Here is a 20,934-nt window from a genome sequence, read left to right on the forward strand (position 1 = left end):
ATTTGCCTCTTTGAGTTCACTCTTTTATGTCTCTGTTACTTTTTACTTCCCACATTTCCTGTAGCATACCCCATGATCTGCTTAACTATTTAACTTTGTCCACACCCTGCTTCTTTCTGACCTGACTGCTTTCCTGTTCTATCCTCTATCACAGAGACTCAAGCACAAAAATCCAGGCTGCCACTCCAGTGGAGTACTGAGGGACTGCTGCACTGTCGGAGGTCCCGGTCTTTTGGATGAGATGTTAAACCGAGGCCCTGTCTGCTCTCTCAGGTGGATGTAAAAGATCCCACAGCATGATTTTGAAGAAGAGCAGGGGAGTTCTCCTGGTAAGTATTTATCCCTCAATCAACACCACAGATTATCTGGTCATTATCACGTTGCTGTTTGTGGGAGCTTGCTGTGCACAAATTGGCTGTCACATTTCCTACATTACAAAAGTACTTAATTGACTGTAAAGCGCTTTGGGACTTCCTGAGGTTGTGAAAAGTGCTATATAAATGCAAGTCTTTCTTTTCTTTTCATACAAAGAATTTCTTTTTGATCAGCCAGGTTCTTGACACACAACAGAAATCCAGCTCTGTGTTTAAGAATTTCCAAGCCAAGCCACTGAGAAATCCTCACAGGTTTCCATTGGCTCAATATGGATTGCACACTCTCATGTCATCGGAATAAAGCCCACTTACCTATGTCTAGGGAGCTCAGGTACAGATGGCACGAGGCAAGATTAAGAAATGAAGTATGCAGAGAGGTACTGCTGGAGCCTAACCAGCTAAAACCATGCAGTTTACCAGCACAGAGCACTGGCAAGCTTCTTGCTGCTTGTTGAACCAGAACGACCCTATCCATCAAGATACTGGTTTGCAGGATTGTTCGAAGCCAAAAGAATCCCCCAGTGACAGGTTTACCCCTCCAAATCCTAATGAGCCAGGCTGCCTGCTCAAATAACAATGCCCTGGAGCACTGCCACAGAGCGTTGACTCAACGCCAGGTATGTCACCTTGGAACTAATTCGGTCTCAAAGAGATCTCAGTTACTTCTACCCCCTCGCCAAGGAGGATAACACAAAACTGTCACACAGATTTCAACGACATATTTGCATTTCTAGACATTGGCATTTCTGTGCACCATGTAATCAATTCCACTTATTTTGTAAAGGTTGTATCACACTGGTATGTGTATGTGCTCCTCCTCCTCCATTCATCATTTTGACTAGCTGCAATGTTCAGGTGCTTTTCTACCCCTCTTAAATTATATCTTATCTGCAACAGTTTAAACAAATGAACTCTTGATTATCTGTGTTTACATTGTACCCTTCTGCAGCAGTATTATAGATTAGAGTTGATGCAATAATAGAGCAGCATTTGTTCTGGATCATGGTTTTAATCCCTTGGAGTATTTAATGATCTGAATGAAATAATGCACATGTGTAATGTAAACATCTGTCCTGCACCTCCCCATGTTCTACTGAACTTTCACTTGGCACGATACACTGAATTCCATACACGCTAGATGATAGGCTTCCAGTACAAAAGAGAGCCAACAGAAAGTGAACAGAATTCAGCACGGTCACTCCATGCTAACAATCAAATATCAATCTGTTAACTATTCTAACAGACAATAAATTACATTAAATGCTTTATTTTGCCATTAACGTAGTCAGTATGTCCTTGCCACTAAATACACCTGGTATTTTGTTTCAAAAGGAATTGCATTTTTTTTAATACTCTATAAGCCAACTCTTCGCAATATTATCCAAAAAGCAAAATTTTAATGCGCATTTAACCAAGTTTTAATTTTTTTAATTGTTAAATCGTTCTCTATTACAGGGCATACTGTGAACATTACAAGTGTGTTCAAGTGAGAAGGCATCCAGTGTCTATATTTGATTAAAACTAAACTTACTGGTCTGCAAGCCAAACCCTAAATACATTTTTATTTATCCTTGAGAAATATAGAAGAGTGATGTATGCAATTGTAAGACTTACATGTTATAAATCTCATCATTATAAATAAAGTGCTCTTGAAATAACACTGGACGGCCAGCTGGTGGCACCATCCAAGGAGTATAAATACTCGGGTGTGGGCCCAACTTGCCCAGGGACATTTTGTAAGACAGGAACTAGTGAAGGACAACTAGACCTCCATGTTCTGAAACAAGTTGATTAAAGCCTTGCTTTATACTCAAATCAAGTGCGTAGTGAGTTTTATTACGTCAATTTAAATCAACTTGATATCGACTCCACGCTTTGGGCGATTTCGGGAACAGGCAGCTACAACTCGAACCGTAGAAGGGAACTCAGACAAGTAATCGATCCATCATGGAGAAACTACTCAGACCCGCCCGTCTCGACCTGAACCCGAATTCACTTACAGCCGCTAAGGTATGGAAACACTGGTATTGTACCTTTAGCAACTTCCTTGAGGAGTGTGGTGAGAATGTTCCTAATAAGTTACGAATGCTTGCTAATTATGTATCCCCTCATGTGTTTGATTATATAGAAGACTGTGTAGACTATGACGCCGCTATCCAAATACTACAGCAGCTATATGTCAAGTCCCCAAACAAAATTTTTGCTCGGCATCTACTGGCCACAACTCGACAACAACCCGGGGAATCACTTGACGAATTCCTTCAGAAACTTCGCAGGCTCAGCAAGGATTGTAATCTTAAAGCTGTTACAGCTGAGCAGTACCAGGAGGAGTTAATTCGTGATTCCTTTATTAATGGGATTGTGTCTCCCTTCATACATCAGCATCTGTTGGAGAATAAAACCCTCAAATTACAGGCTGCCTATGACCAGGCATGTTCTCTGGACTTAGCAAAGAGGAATGCAGACACCTATCTTTCACCATGTGCACGGGCTGCTGCTATCACTTTTAGTGACTCCTTCGATAGGCCTCGGGCGGAAGCCCTCATGGATGACGACTCCAATCTGGTTGATGACAACCCTACCCTAGAAACCTTCACTGATGACGACCCCGCCCTAGCGGCATCTTGGTAATCTGGAAGGAAGTGTTTCTTCTGTGGAGGTGCGTTCCATTATAGGAAATTTTGTCCTGCTCATAACGCAACCTGCAATCATTGCAACAAGAAAGGTCACTTTTCGAAGGTATGCCAGTCAAGAGCCGCTGTTAGTAAGAAATGCCACTTTTCTAAGGTATACCGGTCGAGAGCTCCTGTTAGTTTTGCAGCCACTATCTATAAAACTGCTCCTCCCCCAAGAACCACTACTAAGGTTACAGCTGCTATCTATGAAACTGCTCCTCCCTCAAGAACCACTACTAAGGTTACAGCTGTCATGGGTAAAACTGCCCCTCCTCCCATCACAGCTGTTTTTCCCCAAAGTCTGTCCCATGCAGTCACGAAGGTTTCGGTAAATGGACACATTTTGAGTGCACTAATCGACTCATGCAGCACTGACAGCTTCATTAGTGAGCGGGCTGTCAGTAAGTTAAAACTGCGTATTTACCCCTCGGACAGGGAAATTGCAATGGCTCCGACGACACTGACCACCAGTTCTTCTGGCTTTTGTCTTGTCGACCTTATTCTCAATGGCCGCACTTATTTCTCCACCCGGCTCGGGGTGCTCAAAAACCTATGCAGTGATGTGCTCCTGGGACAGGATTTCCAGAAACAACACAAAAGACTCACTTTCGAGTTTGGAGGGTCAAAGCCGGAGCTTACTATTTCCAAAGTACCGTTTTGTGCGCTTTCGGCGGCTTCGCTCGACGAGCTCTCCTTGTTTGCCAATCTTTCCCCCCGATGTAAGCCCATAGTCACTAAATCATGACATTTCAGCCAAGATGAGCGATCATTTATCGAGGCAGAAATCTCTCGCCTTCGAGCCATGTTCATCTTCCTGGCGGGCTCAAGTCGTCGTTGTTAAAAATCCTCTGAAGCAACACAAGAAACGTCTTTGCATCGATTACTCGCAAACTATTAATCAGTATACCGACCTGGATGCCTACCCACTACCACACATCAATGACATGGTCAATAACTTTGCCAACTACAAGGTATTTTCAACTTTTGATTTAAAGAGCGCATATCATCAAGTACTGTTAAAGGATTCTGACAAAAAGTATACGGCCTTTGAAGCCAATGGTCGGCTTGACCAGTTTTGTCGCCTTCCATTTGGGGTCACCAATGGGGTGGCCGTCTTTCAACGGGCAATGGATAGCCTAGTCAAACAGGAGAACTTAACGGACACTTTTCCATATCTGGAAAATATCACCATTGCTGGTCATGACCAGAAAGGAGCATGATGCCAATCTCCAGAAATTTTTTGACGTTCTCCGTCGTCGCAACTTAACCTTAAATGAGTCCAAATCTGTGAAATCAGTACCATCAGTCAACATCCTTGGCTACTGGGTGGGCAACGGGGTCATCAAACCGGATCCGGAGCGACTTCGTCCGCTTCAGGAGCTCCTTCCCCCTACGAATCCTGGCTCTTCGTCGGGCACTCGGCATGTTCGCCTATTATGCGAAATGGATACTCCACTTCTCCGACAAGATCCAGCCCCTGCTTCACGCTAAGTCATTTCCATTGGAGGCAACGGCTATTTCAGCTTTCAACCTCCTCAAGCGACAACTGGAAAAAGCCACGCTTCGTTCCATTGATGAAAATCTTCCTTTTGTGGTCGAGTGCGATGCATCGGATGTGGCGATCTCTGCTTCCTTGAATCAAGGTTTCATTTCTAGCCAGAACTTTGCAGGGTAGCGAGCTCCATTATCCCACTGTCGAGAAGGAGGCTACGGTCATCATCGAAGCTGTACGTAAATGGAGTCATTTTCTCGCTCGTCGCCATTTCACACTTAACCGATCAGCGCTCCATGGCCTTTATGCTGGATAACTGGAAACGCACTAAGATCAAGAATAACAAAATACAACTCTGGAGGATGGAATTGGCCACCTTTGGATACACTATACATTACCGACCCGGCAAAGAGAATGTGGCCCCGGATACCCTCACGCGGGCATTCTGCTCTTCTATGTCAACTTCAACTCTTGCGGATCTTCATACTGACTTATGCCATCCTGGCGTTACCCGTATGTTGCACTTTGTGCGATCTAAAAATCTCCCATTTTCTATGGAAGATGTGAAAAGAACATGCTCCTCCTGTAGAATTTGTGCGGAATTAAAACCGCAATTCTTTCGTCCATCGGATGGCTCGCTCATACACGCTATGCAGCCTATGCAACGACTCCGCATTGACTTTAAAGGGCCATTGCCTTCCTCAACGCGAAACACCTACTTACTTACTATGGTGGACGAACATTCACGCTTTTCCTTTGCTTTCCCCTGTCCCAATATGCTTACTGCCACAGTGATCAAATGCCTCGATCAAATCTTTTCCCTTTGCGGTACGGCCAATTTCATCCACTCTGATCGGGGTCCCTCCTTCATGTCAAGCGAACTCAAAAGTTATCTTTCCCAACGGGGAATCGCCACAAGTAAAACGACACCGTACCATCCCATCAGTAACGGACAGGTTGAGAGATACAACGCTATCATTTGGAACACTGTTCGTCTTGCACTAAGGTCACACAACCTACCAGACTAGCAGTGGGAAATTATGCTCCCTGACGTGTTGCATTCCATCAGGTCTCTTCTTTCTACGTCCACCAATGTCACGCCTCACGAGCGATTCTTCAGGTTCCAGCGTCGCTCCCCTCATGGGGCGTCCTAGCTGTCATGGTTAGCAGCTCCCGGCCCCGTGCTGCTCCGAAGATTTGTCCGATCTTCTAAAAACGATCCCCTCGTCGACGAGGTAGAACTCACGGACGTTAACCCCAAGTATGCGCACGTGCGGTACCCTGATGGCCGGGAGTCCACCGTTTCGCTCCGGGACCTGGCTCCCCGTCCAGCCGGTCCCACCTGATAGAGGTACCCACGGTGATGATGCCGACACTTGGCGCTCCCTTGAAGATGATGCCCTACCTGGAACATCGAGAGATCTGCCGGCTGCCCCACCGGATCCACTCGGGGAGCCAAGCGCTCCCCGTGGGATGGCCACCCGAGGCCAGGACGCCGGTCAATCCCCGGCTATCAAACAGGATGAAACCAGCTCTGCGCCTGTGGGGACCCGCACCCGGAGTCACGATCTCCCCAGCCTCCCTCGGGTCGATCAGGGCAACACGGGCCCTGTCGATCCACCGGTACAGATCAAGCGGCCCAGGGACCAAGACACGGTCCGGGGAGACGTGCCTTCCAGCCATAAACAAAGATCTAAAAGACTGTGGCTATTCGTGGTCTGCCTAATCCGTTAGGAGGAAGTCGGCGGACTTCCAAATCTTTTAGGCAGGAAGAATGTTATAAATCTCATCATTCTAAAGAAACTGCTCATGAAATAACACTGGATGGCCAGCTGGTGGCGCTGTCCAAGGAGTATAAATACTCGGGCGTGGGCCCAGTTTGCCCAGGGACATTTTGTAAGACAGGAACTAGTGAAGTACAACTAGACCTCCATGTTTTGAAACAAGTTGATTAAAGCCTTGCTTTATACTCAAACCAAGTGCGTAGTGAGTTTTATTAAGTCATTACACACTGTACTTTACAAGAGACAGGAAAAGGTAACCCTGTACTTGATAAGAGATAGAAAAAGCAAAAAAAAACTATTAAAGCAGATTCTTTTTCAGATAAAATAGTTGGGATATTTCCTTATTGACGCACTTTGATCCAGAATGTAGTTCCTGTTACAATAGTCTAAAATTCCTATTACAGAACTACAACCTGTTCATCCAGTTGTTCATAGCCTGCTTTGCCAAGGACTGACAACGCGAGCTCAATAACAAAGCAAAACACGGAAGTTGAAGGCTGAAATAACCACTCTGCTGCCTGTCCAACAAAGAACAAGCAGAGCTAATGGCGGAGTTGTTCCATTGTTTGTTATTAGGGCAAGTACGTGACTATATTATAAAAGTTTATGATCATCCCAGAAACATAAAAAAAGCTACAGTAATAGAAAATTACTCAGCTGAGAACTGGAAAGACAACAAAGTAGGGAATGTGTTATGTGCACTAGCATATCTGGTACTATTTCAGGAGAGCTCAGTAGAATCCAGCTGGGAAAAGGAATTGCTTTCTACTTTACGGACAGGTGTTTTTCCATATTACTACATTTCCACCTGGGAAAAAGTAACAATAATTCTTATTGACATTTCTACCACAGAAAAAGTCCTAATACTGTGTACAGTTTTGTCTCCGTACCTAAGGATATACTTGTCTTAGAGACAGTGTAACAAAGGTTCACTAGATTGATTCCTGGGATGAGAGGGTTGTCCTATGAGGAGAGATTGAGTAGATTGGGCCTATACTCTGGAGTTTAGAAGAATGAGAGGTGATCTCATTGAAACATATAAAATTCTGAGGGCTTGACAGGGTAGATGTTGAGAGGTTCTTTCCCCTGGCTGGAGTGTCTAGAACTAGGGGGCATAGTCTCAGGATAAGGGGCCGGCCATTTAAGACTGAGATGAGGAGAAATTTCTTCACTTAGAAGGTTGTGAATCTTTGGCATTCTCTACCCCAAAGTGTTGTGGATGCTTAGTCGTTAAGTATATTCAAGGCAGAGATCCATAGATTTTTGGACTCTTAGGGAATCAAAAGACATGGTGATCGGGCAGGAAAGTGGAGTTCAGGTCAAAGATCAGCCACGATCTCATTGAATGGCAGAGCAAGCTTGAGGGGGATGTATAGCCTACTCCTGCTCCTATTCCTTATGTTCTTATGTTCTAATAACACCAACACTGCATTGAAATAGTTTTTATAGGATTTATCACGTCTGTTGACATAATGGATGTGGCAAACTAGATGCAAACATGAGTTATGTTTATGAACTAAGGAAATTTTAAACAAGTTTTTAAAAAATTTGTTTATGGGATGTGGGCGTCGCTGGCAAGGCCAGCATTTATTGCCAATCCCTAATTGCCCTCGAGAAGGTGGTGGTGAGCCGCCTTCTTAAACCGCTGCAGTCTGTGTGGTGAAGGTACTCCCACAGTGCTGTTAGGCAGGAAGTTCCAGGATTTTGACCCAGCGACGATGAAGGATCAGCGATATACTTCTAAGTCAGGATGGTGTGTGACTTGGAGGGGAACTTGGAGGTGGTGGTGTTCCCATGCGCCTGCTGCCCTTGTCCTTCTAGATGGTAGAGGTTGCGGGTTTGGGAGGTGCTGCGAAAGAAGCCTTGGCGAGTTGCTGCAGTGCATCTTGTAGATGGTACACACTGCAGCCACGGTACGCCGGTGGTGGAGGGAGTGAATGTTTAAGGTGGTAAATGGGGTGCTAATCAAGCGGGCTGCTTTGTCTTGGATGGTGTCGAGTTTCTTGAGTGTTGTTGGAGCTGCACTCATTCAGGCAGGTGGAGAGTATTCCATCACACTCCTTACTTGTGCCTTGTACAGGAGACTTTGTTATATCCGGCACCAAGCTGTTGCCGATCTATCAAAACTGCCGGACATACCAGCATTAATGTTGAAGCATACGGAGGTTTTCATCTCCGTATCTGACAACAAACACTGTTGCTTAGCAACAGCTTCTAAACAGTCGGCCCGTACCTTAGAAGCGTCTCTGTAGCTTAGCAACAGCTTCAGAGAGACTTTGCAGAGCCTGACTGTTGGAAAAAAAAGCCACGAGAAGAAAAAAAACCCTAACAAAACGGCTCCTGATTTCTGCCGGTAGATCGAGGTTTCCGGACATACAACCTCCGGATAAACCAAAGTTTCCTGTAGATGGTAGAAAGGCTTTGGGGAGTCAGGAGGCGAGACACTCACTGCAGAATACCTAGCCTCTGACCTGCTCTTGTTGCCACGGTATTTATGTGGCTGGTCCAGTTAAGTTTCTGGTCAATGGTGACCCCCAGGATGTTGATGGTGGGGGGATTCGGCGATGGTAATGTCATTGAATGTCAAGGGGTGGTAGTTAGACTCTCGCTTGTTGGAGATAGTCATTGCCTGGCACTACTGTGGCGCGAATGTTACCTGCCACTTATCAGCCCAGGCCTGAACGTCGTCCAGGTCTTCATGCATGCGGGCATGGACTGCTTCATTATCTGAGGAGTTGTGAATGGCACTGAACATTGTGCAGTCATCAGCGAACATCCCCATTTCTGACCTTATGTTGGAGGAAGGTCATTGATGAAGTAGCTGAAGATGGTTGGACCTAGGACACTGCCCTGAGGAACTCCTGCAGTGATGTCCTGGGGCTGTGACGATTGACCTTCAATCACCACAACCATCTTCATTTGTGCTAGGTATGACTCCAACCAGTGGAGGGTTTTCCCCCAGATTCCCATTGACTTCAGTTTTACTAGGGCTTCTTCATGCACACTCGGTCAAATGCTGCCTTGATGTCAAGGGCAGTCACTCTCACCTCATTCATCTCCTTTGTCCATGTTTGGACCAAGGCTGTAATGAGGTCAGGAGCCGAGTGGTCTTGGCAGAACCCAAACTGGGTATTTGTGAGCAGGTTATTGGCGAGTAAGTGCCGCTTGATAGCACTGTCGATGACACCTTCCATCATAGTGCCTTTTACGATGATCCAAATCCAATTTGAAGCTAATTTTCACAGTGCTTTATAAGGCAAGGGATTTACTGCCTGAATGAAGTTTCCATTTATCTATTGCAGATTAAAACAGTGAGTATTCGCAACTTTGCACCTGTAGGTGGCACTCTGAAGGTCACATGATGTGACTCATTAAGTACAGTAGGGCTCAACTAATGTTACAAGACAACCCTGCCGTACTAAATCATCCTCCAACAGCCAGCTGCAACAAGTTATACAGCAAAGGTTCAGGTAGTTAAACGTAAAACAATCGTTGAAGTTAGCTCTGACGTAGTCCACCCACTCAAAGACAAACTATAAGGAATGGGGAACTAGTAAACTCCCTAATAACATGCATGTTGATTGTGAGTCCTCCTTTCATCCAATCTCTGCATGGTTCATGCAAACCTCCAGGCAAAAATAGGATAAGGAAACTCTTTGGTATCCGGCGGGACCGGCGTGTTGCCGGTTGATCAAAAATTCCAGATGACGGAGAGGGTTATCTACCGAGGCTATTTTTAAACAAAGAAAAATTAAAAAATCAAGAAATGTGCAGTATACAGTAACTGGGTACTCACCTACAGAATGTTGTGTTAAATGGATGGTGGAAGATGCTTGATTAAGTACAGTACTGCCAGTTGAGGGTAATGCAATGCAATGACTACTAGCAGCGTGGGAGACACACAGTACCCCTGTAAAATGGCGGATCAGAAGAGACTACTGGCAGCACGGGAGAGTCAGACTCCTGTTACAGGGGTATTGAGGTGTTCCGACTTCCGACAGCACCAAGAAGCCGAGTAGTGGCAGTTTGGAGAACTACCCCCACTGACTAACTCAGCCACCGCGGGAGACTCGGACTCGGCAACATTGCCGGTTATTGAGGTGTTGTTTTCAGAGTAAGAATTTTGCCGGTTAATAGAGAATTCCGGATATTTAGGTGCCGTTTAAACGAGAGTTTCCTGTATAGCGAAATAATTGTTCAAAAGTATTCAAAAACCAACCAAAAAGAACCCATAGACAAGAACTGTGAAAGGAACCCGGAGTGAACTCTCAAAGACTAGCCCCAGCTGCAGACAGCTATGTAAAATTTTATCTACCTGATTGGAACAGAAATCCTGTATAACCTCACAGCATTTACCAGGAGTATTGTTGAGAAGAGTTGCAGCCCCTAACCCTCTCTCCCATCGGATTCCCATGGAATCCATTCAGGAACTAGAAAATCTTTTCTCTCTCTTCCCCTGCCCCCCCCCCACCCCCAATGACCAGAAAATCTGGCCTGTACTCTCCCCTACCCCCCTACGGAGAAAATCTAATCAGTCCTTTCCACCACTGGCAAGAACATTTTACCTGCCCTCCCTCCATTCACAAGAAAATATGGCTTTCCAGTCCCCTATACTGAAAAGCTGCTTTGGCACCCCCCCACCCACGTTCACAAATTAGGGCACCCTACTACCTTGCTGACAAGAAAAAATCGGGCCCTTGCCCACCTTCCCTCACCAATGACAAGACAATCAGACCTGGAACCCTCTTCCCACCCCCACTGAGCAGGAAAATCAGTGCTGGAGTAGTACAGAGGAACTCACTCCCATCCTCCTTTGAGACTTCTCTGCCTTTGCTTCCCTGTCCCCCCTTCCTTCTCGTCCATTCCTTTCCTCTCCCCTTCCCCTTTCTCTGCCCTCCCCCAACGTCTGCCAATGCTCCTATCCCTCTTCTTTCACCTTATGTTCCTCATCCCCTCTCCCTATCAAACTACCTTGCTCCACTTCACTTTCCTTTTTCTCCCTCGCCCCATCCCCCTCCTCCACCTGGGTCCAGTTATTCCTCCCCCTATCCTCTAATCCTGTTGACCCAAATATTCAACTTGGTCTTGACTCGCTGCTTGCAATGCAACAGGAAATCAATTAGTAACTTAAGAAAATATCACTATACAGTAGCTTGAGGCAGCATTTTTACAACAACACATAAACTAAAGATTATAATATTTGGAGAACCAGATATTTTGCTTTTAGTCAATCTATACTTTAGAATTATATGGTGCAGATGCAACCATTTTCACAGAAATCACAGAAACCCCACAGTGCAGATAGAGGCCATTTCGGCCCATCGAGCCTGCACCGACACATATCCCACCCTATCCCCGTAACCCCACGTATTTAATCCCCCTAACACTAAGGGTCAATTTATCATAGCCAATCAACCTAATCCGCACATCTTTGGACTGTGGGAGGAAACCGGAGCACCCGGAGGAAACCCACGCAAACACATTGAGGTAGAAGTATCTGCATACCAGACATTGTTCTGAATAACTGAAGTTTCCAGCTATGGATTTTTCCACAAAATACCAATAGGTTTATTATATTAAAAACAATTTTCAGCTGCATTTCCCTGACTTGATATTTTACATAACCTATCTGTATGCAATGGTGCATGTAATTTAGACCCAGATAGTGCATTTTGTAGTGCAAGTCTATAGTTATAACTGTAACCAGTACAAAATCAACTTTAAAATGTTAAGTTTAAGTTTAGCTCAGTTGGTAGCAATCTCACCTTTGAGTCAGAGGTTTGAGTTCAAGCTGCACTCCAGGACATGAGCACATAATGAAGGCTAACTCGTCAGTACTGAGGAAGTGCTACATTGCCAGAGGTGCTATCTTTTGGATGAGATGTCAAACCAATGCCCATCTCCCTATCCAGGTGACATAAAAGGCACTATTTAACGAAGAGCAGGGCAGTTTTCCCTGTATCCTACCCAACATTTATCCCTAAACCAACTAGTCATTCATCTCATTTGCTGTTTGTGGGACCTTGCTGTGTGCAAACTGGATGCTGTATTTGCCTACATAACAACAGTGACTGCACAATTCATTGGCAGTGAAGCATTTTGGGACATCTGAGGATGTGAAAGGTGCTTTAAATACAAGTTCTTTCTTGTTTCTTTCGAAGAGCCCAGGTAGTCCACTAGACCACCTTAACCTTTCTAATGTTAAATTTCACCAGCAGTTGGAGGCTGGCCAACAGCTTTACTTCCTCCCTGACCAAATATGAATAGGTAGTATAACCGTGCTGCCTACTCACACTGCTCGAAAAATGTTATATGACACCTTTATACAACTATATACAGTGCCATCGGCCCCTGCCTAATATCTCATACGAACAATGATGGCCAGATAAAGACCCTCTGGTCCATCAAGCCTGTCCTGCACAATTGTGATACCTTGTGTATCACAATATATACACTCCCCACCCCACACCATGTGACCTCCTGGGAGAAGCGAAAAAAGATTAAAAAGCCCAGGACAATTTGGAGGAAAAAAATCTGGGAAATTCCTCTCCGACCCATCTAGGCAATCTAAACTAGTCCAGGAGCTCACTCTGGCCCCGAATTCCCTGCAGTACCTACCTTCTGGAAGAGGTGATCTCTGTCCCAGCCAGAAACAGGTCCAGCTCTCGCTTGAAAGAATTCAGCGAATCAGCATTCACCGCATGAGATGGCAGCCTGATCCAGAGGTCCACTATTCCCTGGGGAAAGAGCCACCTCCTGACATCTAACCTAGATCTGGCCTTATATAACTAAGTTGTGAGCCCTGGTCCTTCCTAACCTAATTAACTGGAACACAGTCTATTCCCTTCATTATCTTATAAACCTCAATCAGATCACCTCTATGTCTACGCTTCTCTAAAGTGTAGAGGCCCAACTCTTTTAGCCTATCTTGATAACTAAGATGCTTTAAACTGGAAATTAGTCTACTGTTCCTCCTCGGCACCCTTTCCAAAGCCTCAATATCACCCACCATGTGAGGAAACCAAAACTAGACACAAGTGTGGCCTGACCAAGGTCTTGTACAAGGACAAAATTGTATGTCTCACCTTGTACTCAATTGTCCAATGGATACACCCTATTTGCTCTCACTATCATTGCTCATGTACCTTTAAAGATGTATGCACTAGAATGCCCAAATCTCTTTCTATCTCCACCTTCTTTAATGCTTTTGCCTGAAGGGTGTATGAATGTTGAGCACTTGCCCCGCCCACATGTAGAACACTGCACTTATCCAAGTTATACATCATTGGCCAGTCATGAGCCCAATCTCCCAACACATGAAGATCCGCCTGAAGCAGACGAGCATCATCTACAGTCCTAACACTCACACAGATCTTAGTATTATGTGCAAATTTGCAGTTCGTGCCCCCAACACCCACATTGAGATCATTAATAAAAATAGTAAAGAGCAACAGTCCCAACACCGATCCCTGCAGGACACCACTGGCAACCGGTCTCCAAACAGATCCAAATTCATTTAGAACAACTTTTTGCCTACACCCTGCCAGCCAGTTCTCAATCCAGCTCAATATATCACCACTAATAGGCTTTGCTCTTATAGATCTTGACCGCAATGGCAAATTATAAACTTATAGGCCTTCATACAATCAATAGCAGTGAGAACCCATTTATTCGTCGGTCTCTAGATCTGCTTCTAGTTCTATAATCACACCTGTTAACTGCTGAACCAGTTCAGTGTGTCGGCATGCCTATGTCGTGGCATGCTGTTCCAACACAATGTAACTGTGCACGACTGTACGAAGGACCACATTATTTAGACATAAAACAGTGCCGTAAAGTTTTCCCCATCCGTTAATTATCAAATGTTTTTGAATAAATGAAAACTTTCAGATTCCAAAACATCCCCTTCTACTACTGTAATAATTGCGGTAATAAGGCTGCTGTAATACTGTGCTAGTGGTCGGAGACCAATAACTGCAGAGAGGGAATACGTGCAAGTGTAAAGGTGTGCAAGTGTAAAGGTCTGCTCCCACCTGTAAATTTAAAATGTTTTAAGAGTGCAGGTGGGAGGATCTATGCTCTCAAAACAATCAAATCTCTGCTTAAGTTTATACGGTGCCTTGGAGATACAAGACTCTCCTGCTCCAGTACCTTTCAACCCTAGCTTGATATCACACTTTGCATTGGCACCAGTGTGACAATATAACTGCACCCATAAATGCAGCACTTTCACATACTATCTAAAAATATTAAATGCAGTGCAAATGAAAGGAGTCTCAATAAATAAGGATTGGTGCAGCTTACCATGTAATTTTGATATGCATGATCAAACATCTCTAGTACTTGATCCCTGTAAGTGAAATAAAAATATGCATCAAATTCGAGTACAACTGTAAGAAGGGCACAATTACATCTTGGTGGGGCTACAAGTGCATTACAACAGAGCATGCTGGCCCCCATTAGAAAATTATTTAAAACAATCCAGTGATCAAATACTTTTTTCAAAAAGAGATAACTCTTATTTCCTAGTACCAGAGCTGATGTAATTTGGTGAGCGTGTAAATAAACAGCAATTGCAAATAAATCAGCCTGCATGTACCAAATATTGTTGAAAACTTTGGAGTAGAGGAAAATAATTTCAGCCAGGATCTGTTGTTTGTGCCAGATTATAACAGAAAAGCAGAAACAGTGCCATTCACAACTTTCTACAGCTGTTGAAGTGGTATAAAAGATGGCCGTTCATTTGCATTGAGCTAATTAAATGTTTAAACCATGCCGAATCATTTCCACGCCACGTACCAAACAGCAACACGGAAAGAAATCACTATTAACATTTATTCAGAAAACTTAAACACATAGGATTTTGTGTATGCAGCCAGAGAAAAAGACGAGAATTTTAGCTAATTTCATAGAAAGCTGAGCTTTCCCCTTATGTGAAGCTCCTTCTGTTTTACATTTACCCAAGTGCAGTGGGAAAAAACTTCCTTTTTGATATTTTGCATTCATTTAAAGTTTAACGGCCCTAGGAGCAAATTTGGTACTAAGTGCAACCACACTTTTCTCTATGGCCCCCCAAGGACCGATGAGAATTGAATTTCAACCAAAGAACATTTTCCATGGCAATTACTTGTGTGAATTACTAAACACACAAAACCACAAATGTAGCTTCCAATATATGCAAAGAGGAAAATACCTTACAATTGTAACTCGTGTAACGATTGGGGATGATGCTAAAATTCTACTGCAGTCCTTAAATGCATTTACAAAGGATCATAAAGCGGGACAAGAAAAGAGAGTGTTGTGGCGGTACCACCGGTTGTCCCTTACTATGTACATAATTCGCTATAACTTACCTGTTGGGGCCGTTGCCCCTGTAAGACGCGCCCTAGCGCGCTGACGTCACGTCATGCATGACGTGAGGTATGCGCGGCGGCCACCGGCCCGACTTGGCCTTTCATAACGGCCGCCGGCACAGCCCGGCCTACCGCGACTTCGGCTGCATCGACCAGCAGACGGGAGCGACGCAATCTCCCGCAACAAGCGCCGGGTCAGCCCGGCCTCCAGCTCCCGCGCTCACGACTTCGGCCTCAACGGCCAGCCTCCGCACCGGGTGAACGCGCCGACGTATCGGCGCGGGTCACGTGACCGCCCCAAGAGCGGACCAACGCGCTAACGTCATTATGCGGTCACGTGACACCCGAAGCGCGGGAAAACGCTCTCCCAAGGACTGCGGACTCAGTCCTCATGGCGTCCCCGTCGGGGAAAGACTTACATCGCGGAGTTCCTGCATCCAGCCAGCTTACCTGTTGTATTTCGTCTGTCCAAGTAATTAAACAACTTATTTAAGAACATAAGAAATAGGAGCAGGAGTAGGCCAATTGGCCCCTCGAGCCTGCTCCGCCATTCAATAAGATCATGGCTGATCTGATCCTAACTGCCAATCCACTATAACAGGACTATCTCCTGAATCTAACAGAATTAGACACACGAAACAGGAGCAGGATCAGGCTACACGGCCCCTGGGCCCGCTCCGCTACCCACAGGGCCATGACCGATCCGCACCTAAACTCATGTCCAAATTCCTGCCCGCTCCCCGTAACCCTTAATTCCCTTTACTTCTAGGAAACTGTCTATTTCTGTTTTAAATTTATGTAATGATGTAGCTTCTACAGCTTTTTGGGGCAGCATATTCCATGGACCTACCACCCTCTGAGTGAAGTAGTTCCTCCTCATCTCAGTTTTGAAAGAGCAGCCCCTTATTCTAAGACTATGCCCCCTAGTTCTAGTTTCACCCATCATCTGGAACATCCTCCCCGCATCCACCCGATCCAACCCCTTCACAATCTTATATGTTTCAATAAGATCGCCTCTCATTCTTCTGAACTCCAATGAGTAGAGTCCCAATCTACTCAACCTCTCCTCATATGTCCATCCCCTCATCCCCGGGATTAACCGAGTGAACCTTCTTTGTACTGACTCGAGAGCAAGTATGTCTTTTCTTAAGTATGGACACCAAAACTGTATGCAGTATTCCAGGTGCGGTCTCACCAATACCTTGTACAACTGAAGCAATACCTCCCTATTTTTATATTCTATCCCCCTAGCGATGAAAGCCAACATTCCATTGGCCTTCTTAATCACTTGCTGCACCTGCATACTAACCTTTTGAGTTTCGTGCACCAGGACCCCCAGAGCCCTTTGTACTTCAGTACTTTCCAGTTTCTTGCCATTAAGATAATAACTTGCTCTACGATTTTTCCTGCCAAAGTGCATAACCTCACACTTTCCAGTATTGTATTCCATCTGCCAAGTCTCTGCCCACTTACTTAGCCTGTCTATGTCCCCTTGCAGGTTTTTTATGTCCTCCTCTCTCACTACTTTCCCTCCCATCTTAGTATCATCTGCAAACTTTGATATGTTACACTCGGTCCCCTCCTCCAAATCGTTAATATAGATTGTAAAGAGTTGGGGACCCAGCACTGACCCCTGCGGAACACCACTGGTTACTGATTGCCAGTCTGAGAATGAACCATTTATCCCAACTCTCTGCCTTCTGTTAGATAGCCAATCCTCTATCCATGCCAGAATATTACCCCCAATCCCGTGATTTTTTATCTTAACCAATAATCTTTTGTGTGGCACCTTGTCAAATGCCTTTTGGAAGTCTAAATACACTACATCCACTGGTTCACCTTTATCCACCCTGTATGTTACTTCCTCAAAGAACTCCAGCAAATTTGTCAAACATGACTTCCCCTTCATAAAACCATGCTGACTTTGTCTTATTAAACTATGATTATCCAAATGTCCTGTTACTGTCTCCTTAATAATGGACTCCAAAATTTTACCTACCACAGATGTTAGGCTAACCGGTCTATAGTTTCCAGCCTTCTGTCTACTGCCCTTTTTAAATAAGGGTGTTACATTAGCAGTTTTCCAGTCTGCTGGGACCTTTGCTGAGTCCAGGGAGTTTTGGAAGATTATTACCAATGCATCCACAATCCCTACCGCCACTTCCCTCAAGACCCTTGGATGTAAGCCATCAGGTCCAGGCGATTTATCCGCCTTGAGTCCCATTATTTTACCGAGTACCACTTCCTTAGTGATTTTGATCGTGTTTATCTCCTCCCCCCCTATAGCCCCCTGCTTGTCCAGTGTTGGGATATTCTTGGTGTCCTCTACTGTAAAGACTGATACAAAATATTCAGTGTTTTTGCCATCTCCATATTTCCCACCATTAATTTCCCGGTCTCATCCTCTAAGGGACCAACATTTACTTTAGCCACCCTTTTTCTTTTTATATAACTATAAAAACTCTTACTATCTGTTTTTATATTTTTTGCTAATTTACTTTCATAATCTATCTTCCCTTTCCTAATCAATCTTTTTGTTATTTTTTGCTGTCTTTTAAAGTTTTCCCAATCCTCTATCCTCCCACTAGATTTGGCTACCTTATATGCCCTTGTTTTTAGTCGAATACTATCCTTAATTTCTTTACTTAGCCACGGATGGCTGTCTTTTCTTTTACACCCTTTTCTTCTCAGTGGAATATACTTTTTTTGGAAGTTGTAAAATAACTTCTTAAATGTACACCACTGATCATGTATCGTCTTACCCTTTAATCTATTTTCCCAATCCACTTTGCTCAATTCTGCTCTCATACCTTCATAGTCTCCTTTATTCAAGCTTAGCACGCTTGTTTGAGATACAACCTCCTCACCCTCTAATTGAACATGGAATTCAACCATGTTATGGTCACTCATTCCAAGGGGATCCTTTACTAGGACATTTTTAATTAATCCTGTCTCGTTACACAGGACCAGATCTAAGGTTGCTTGCCCCCTGGTCGGTTCAGTTACATACTGCTCAAGAAACCCATCCCTAATACACTCAATGAATTTATTGTTTATCTGAAGTCGAACTTAATTATTTAGTAGGCATTCGCCCTCAGAGGTCAACACGAATACCTACAGTGTTACACTAATCTTATTTTATGTATCAAATTAATTACAGTAAATGAACAAAATCAACAATGGGTACATCCCACAGTGCACGATCATTACTCTCAAACATTTTAATGTATTGTCGTAAAATCTTCAAGGACAAAGGAACATTAACATGTATCCCCACAACTTCCATAGCTTAAGTTTCCAATCTCGGTCAGGCCATTAGGGAGGTCAGAGTTTCCCCACTAGGATGGAGGGAATTGTTTATTATTAACTCAATGAGTAGAAAAATAAAGATGCAAAGAAGACAAAATAGCCACAGCATCAAGATTAAAAAGAAATCAAATAGTTCTTTAAAAAGTTGAAAAAAGCGTCATTCTCTCCCATCCAAAATGAAGTGGTTTTGCCACATCAATGGACTATTGCCAAATTAAGATAAATAATGCTAGAAACCTAGTAACCTATTTTGGTGCCTCTGTACAGACATGAAATGTTAAACACAATTTGTAAAGAAACTGCAGGTTATTTTTTGCAAAAGCAGTAGTGCAGTAATCTGCTCAATTCAAAAGGCACAAGAGAAGATGCTGTGGAGCAGATTTTTTTGAATAGTCAAATCTGCAAGCAACTTTGTGGCCAATTCCTGAGGTAAGCTTTTTAAAAAAAAAAGCAAATTGCAATTTATTCTCAACAAAGTCATTACTTTTGGTACAATCAGTCCACCATGAAAGTTTCATTAAAGCAAATTCTGTCTGTCTTGATCCTTCCGGGGGGGGGGGGTGAAATTCATCAATAGTGCAAAACAAGCAATAGTACATCGGCAGCCTGATTTATGCTCTGACCGAATTTCTTTTCATTGGACTTCAACGGAAAAGAAAATCGGACGGGCTGTCGACGCGCTAACACCCAAACTGGAGTTCAGCCCCTTACCTCCAGAACAGATCCACTGTAGATTGTAAATGTTATGTACGCATTAGAAAAGTCACTACAGAATCCCCTCTCCTACTCCCACACATACGAATACATTTCATGGTATTTTCACTCCAATCTACCAGAGGGCCAATTCCCCATGCTGGTTTCAGTAATTTTTCTCAATTCCCGTGCTACTTTAAAACTGAACACCCTACTGTAAACATCGTAAATCTCTTGCTGCTCAACAAAGATGAATGCAATTTATCATTACAAGCCAAAAACTTGCACCTATTTTAGTTGAAAAAGGGACTTTTGTGGTCCCAACTTGAACAAGAGTTATAAATTACTATTCAAGTCCAAATTTACTAGGCAGATACTTGCTGTTCAATAGAAATGTACCTTGTAATCAATTTGAGCTTTATAATAGTGGAACAGAATGTGGGATACGGCAAAGTGTTTATCTGAATGATCAAAAGAAAACAACATGCAGCTTAAGTTTTATGAAGCAATTAGATGTGACCATTTATTACAGTTAATATCTTTGCACAAACATTGTAGATTTTTAATTTTAATTGTATTCACAAAACATTTCTTGTATATTTTCTACCCCTCCATAAACTTGAGGTCATCCAAAATTCTGCTGCCCACGTCCTAACTTGCACCAAGTCCTGTTCACTCATCACCCAGTGCTCGCTGACCTATATTAGCTCCCGGTTAAGCAACGCCTCGATTTTGAAATTCTTATCCTTCCGCTTGGCCTCACTCCTCCCTATCTCTGTAATCTCCTCTAGCCCTACAACCCTCTGAGATAACTGCATTCCTCCAATTCTGGCCTCTTGAGCATCCCCGATTTTAATCACTCCATGCCTTCAGCTGCCAAGGCCCTAAGCTCTGGAATTCCCTGCCTAAACCTCTCCGCCTCGCTACCCCTTTCCTCCTTTAAGACGCTCCTTAAAACCTACCTCATCTGCCCCAATATCTCCTTATGTGGCTTTGTCAAATTTTCTTTGATAACACTCCTGTGAAGCACCTTGGGATGTTTTACTATGTTAAAGGCGCTATATAAATACAAATTGTTGTTGTATTCACCACAGGTTTCTCACTCAGTTTCATGCAAAGGGACTGTCAAAATATATTTTCACAGTCCCGTCAAATGTGATGATAAATATCTTGTGAACTGCATAACAACAAACATCTTCTAAACGCATTCTTTTTATGGCCTCACCACAATGCCATTGAATTCAAAACTCCGCA

The 20,934-nt window shown here is 43.9% G+C and overlaps 1 protein-coding gene across 1 annotated transcript in view; it reads right to left on the reverse strand.

Annotated features, from left to right (window-relative positions):
• The window catches only part of edem3 (ER degradation enhancer, mannosidase alpha-like 3), a 96,891-nt gene that overhangs the window by 55,788 nt on the left and 20,169 nt on the right, over positions 1 to 20,934 (reverse strand). The window contains exon 2 of the mRNA XM_085982570.1: positions 14,630 to 14,675. Coding sequence (XP_085838696.1) covers positions 14,630 to 14,675 — 46 coding nt within the window. The remainder of the gene's footprint in view (positions 1 to 14,629; positions 14,676 to 20,934) is intronic.

Source organism: Somniosus microcephalus, chromosome 3, assembly GCF_052327205.1.
Source record: "Somniosus microcephalus isolate GS21.2 chromosome 3, FLI_Smic_1.0, whole genome shotgun sequence".
NCBI lineage: Eukaryota > Metazoa > Chordata > Chondrichthyes > Squaliformes > Somniosidae > Somniosus > Somniosus microcephalus.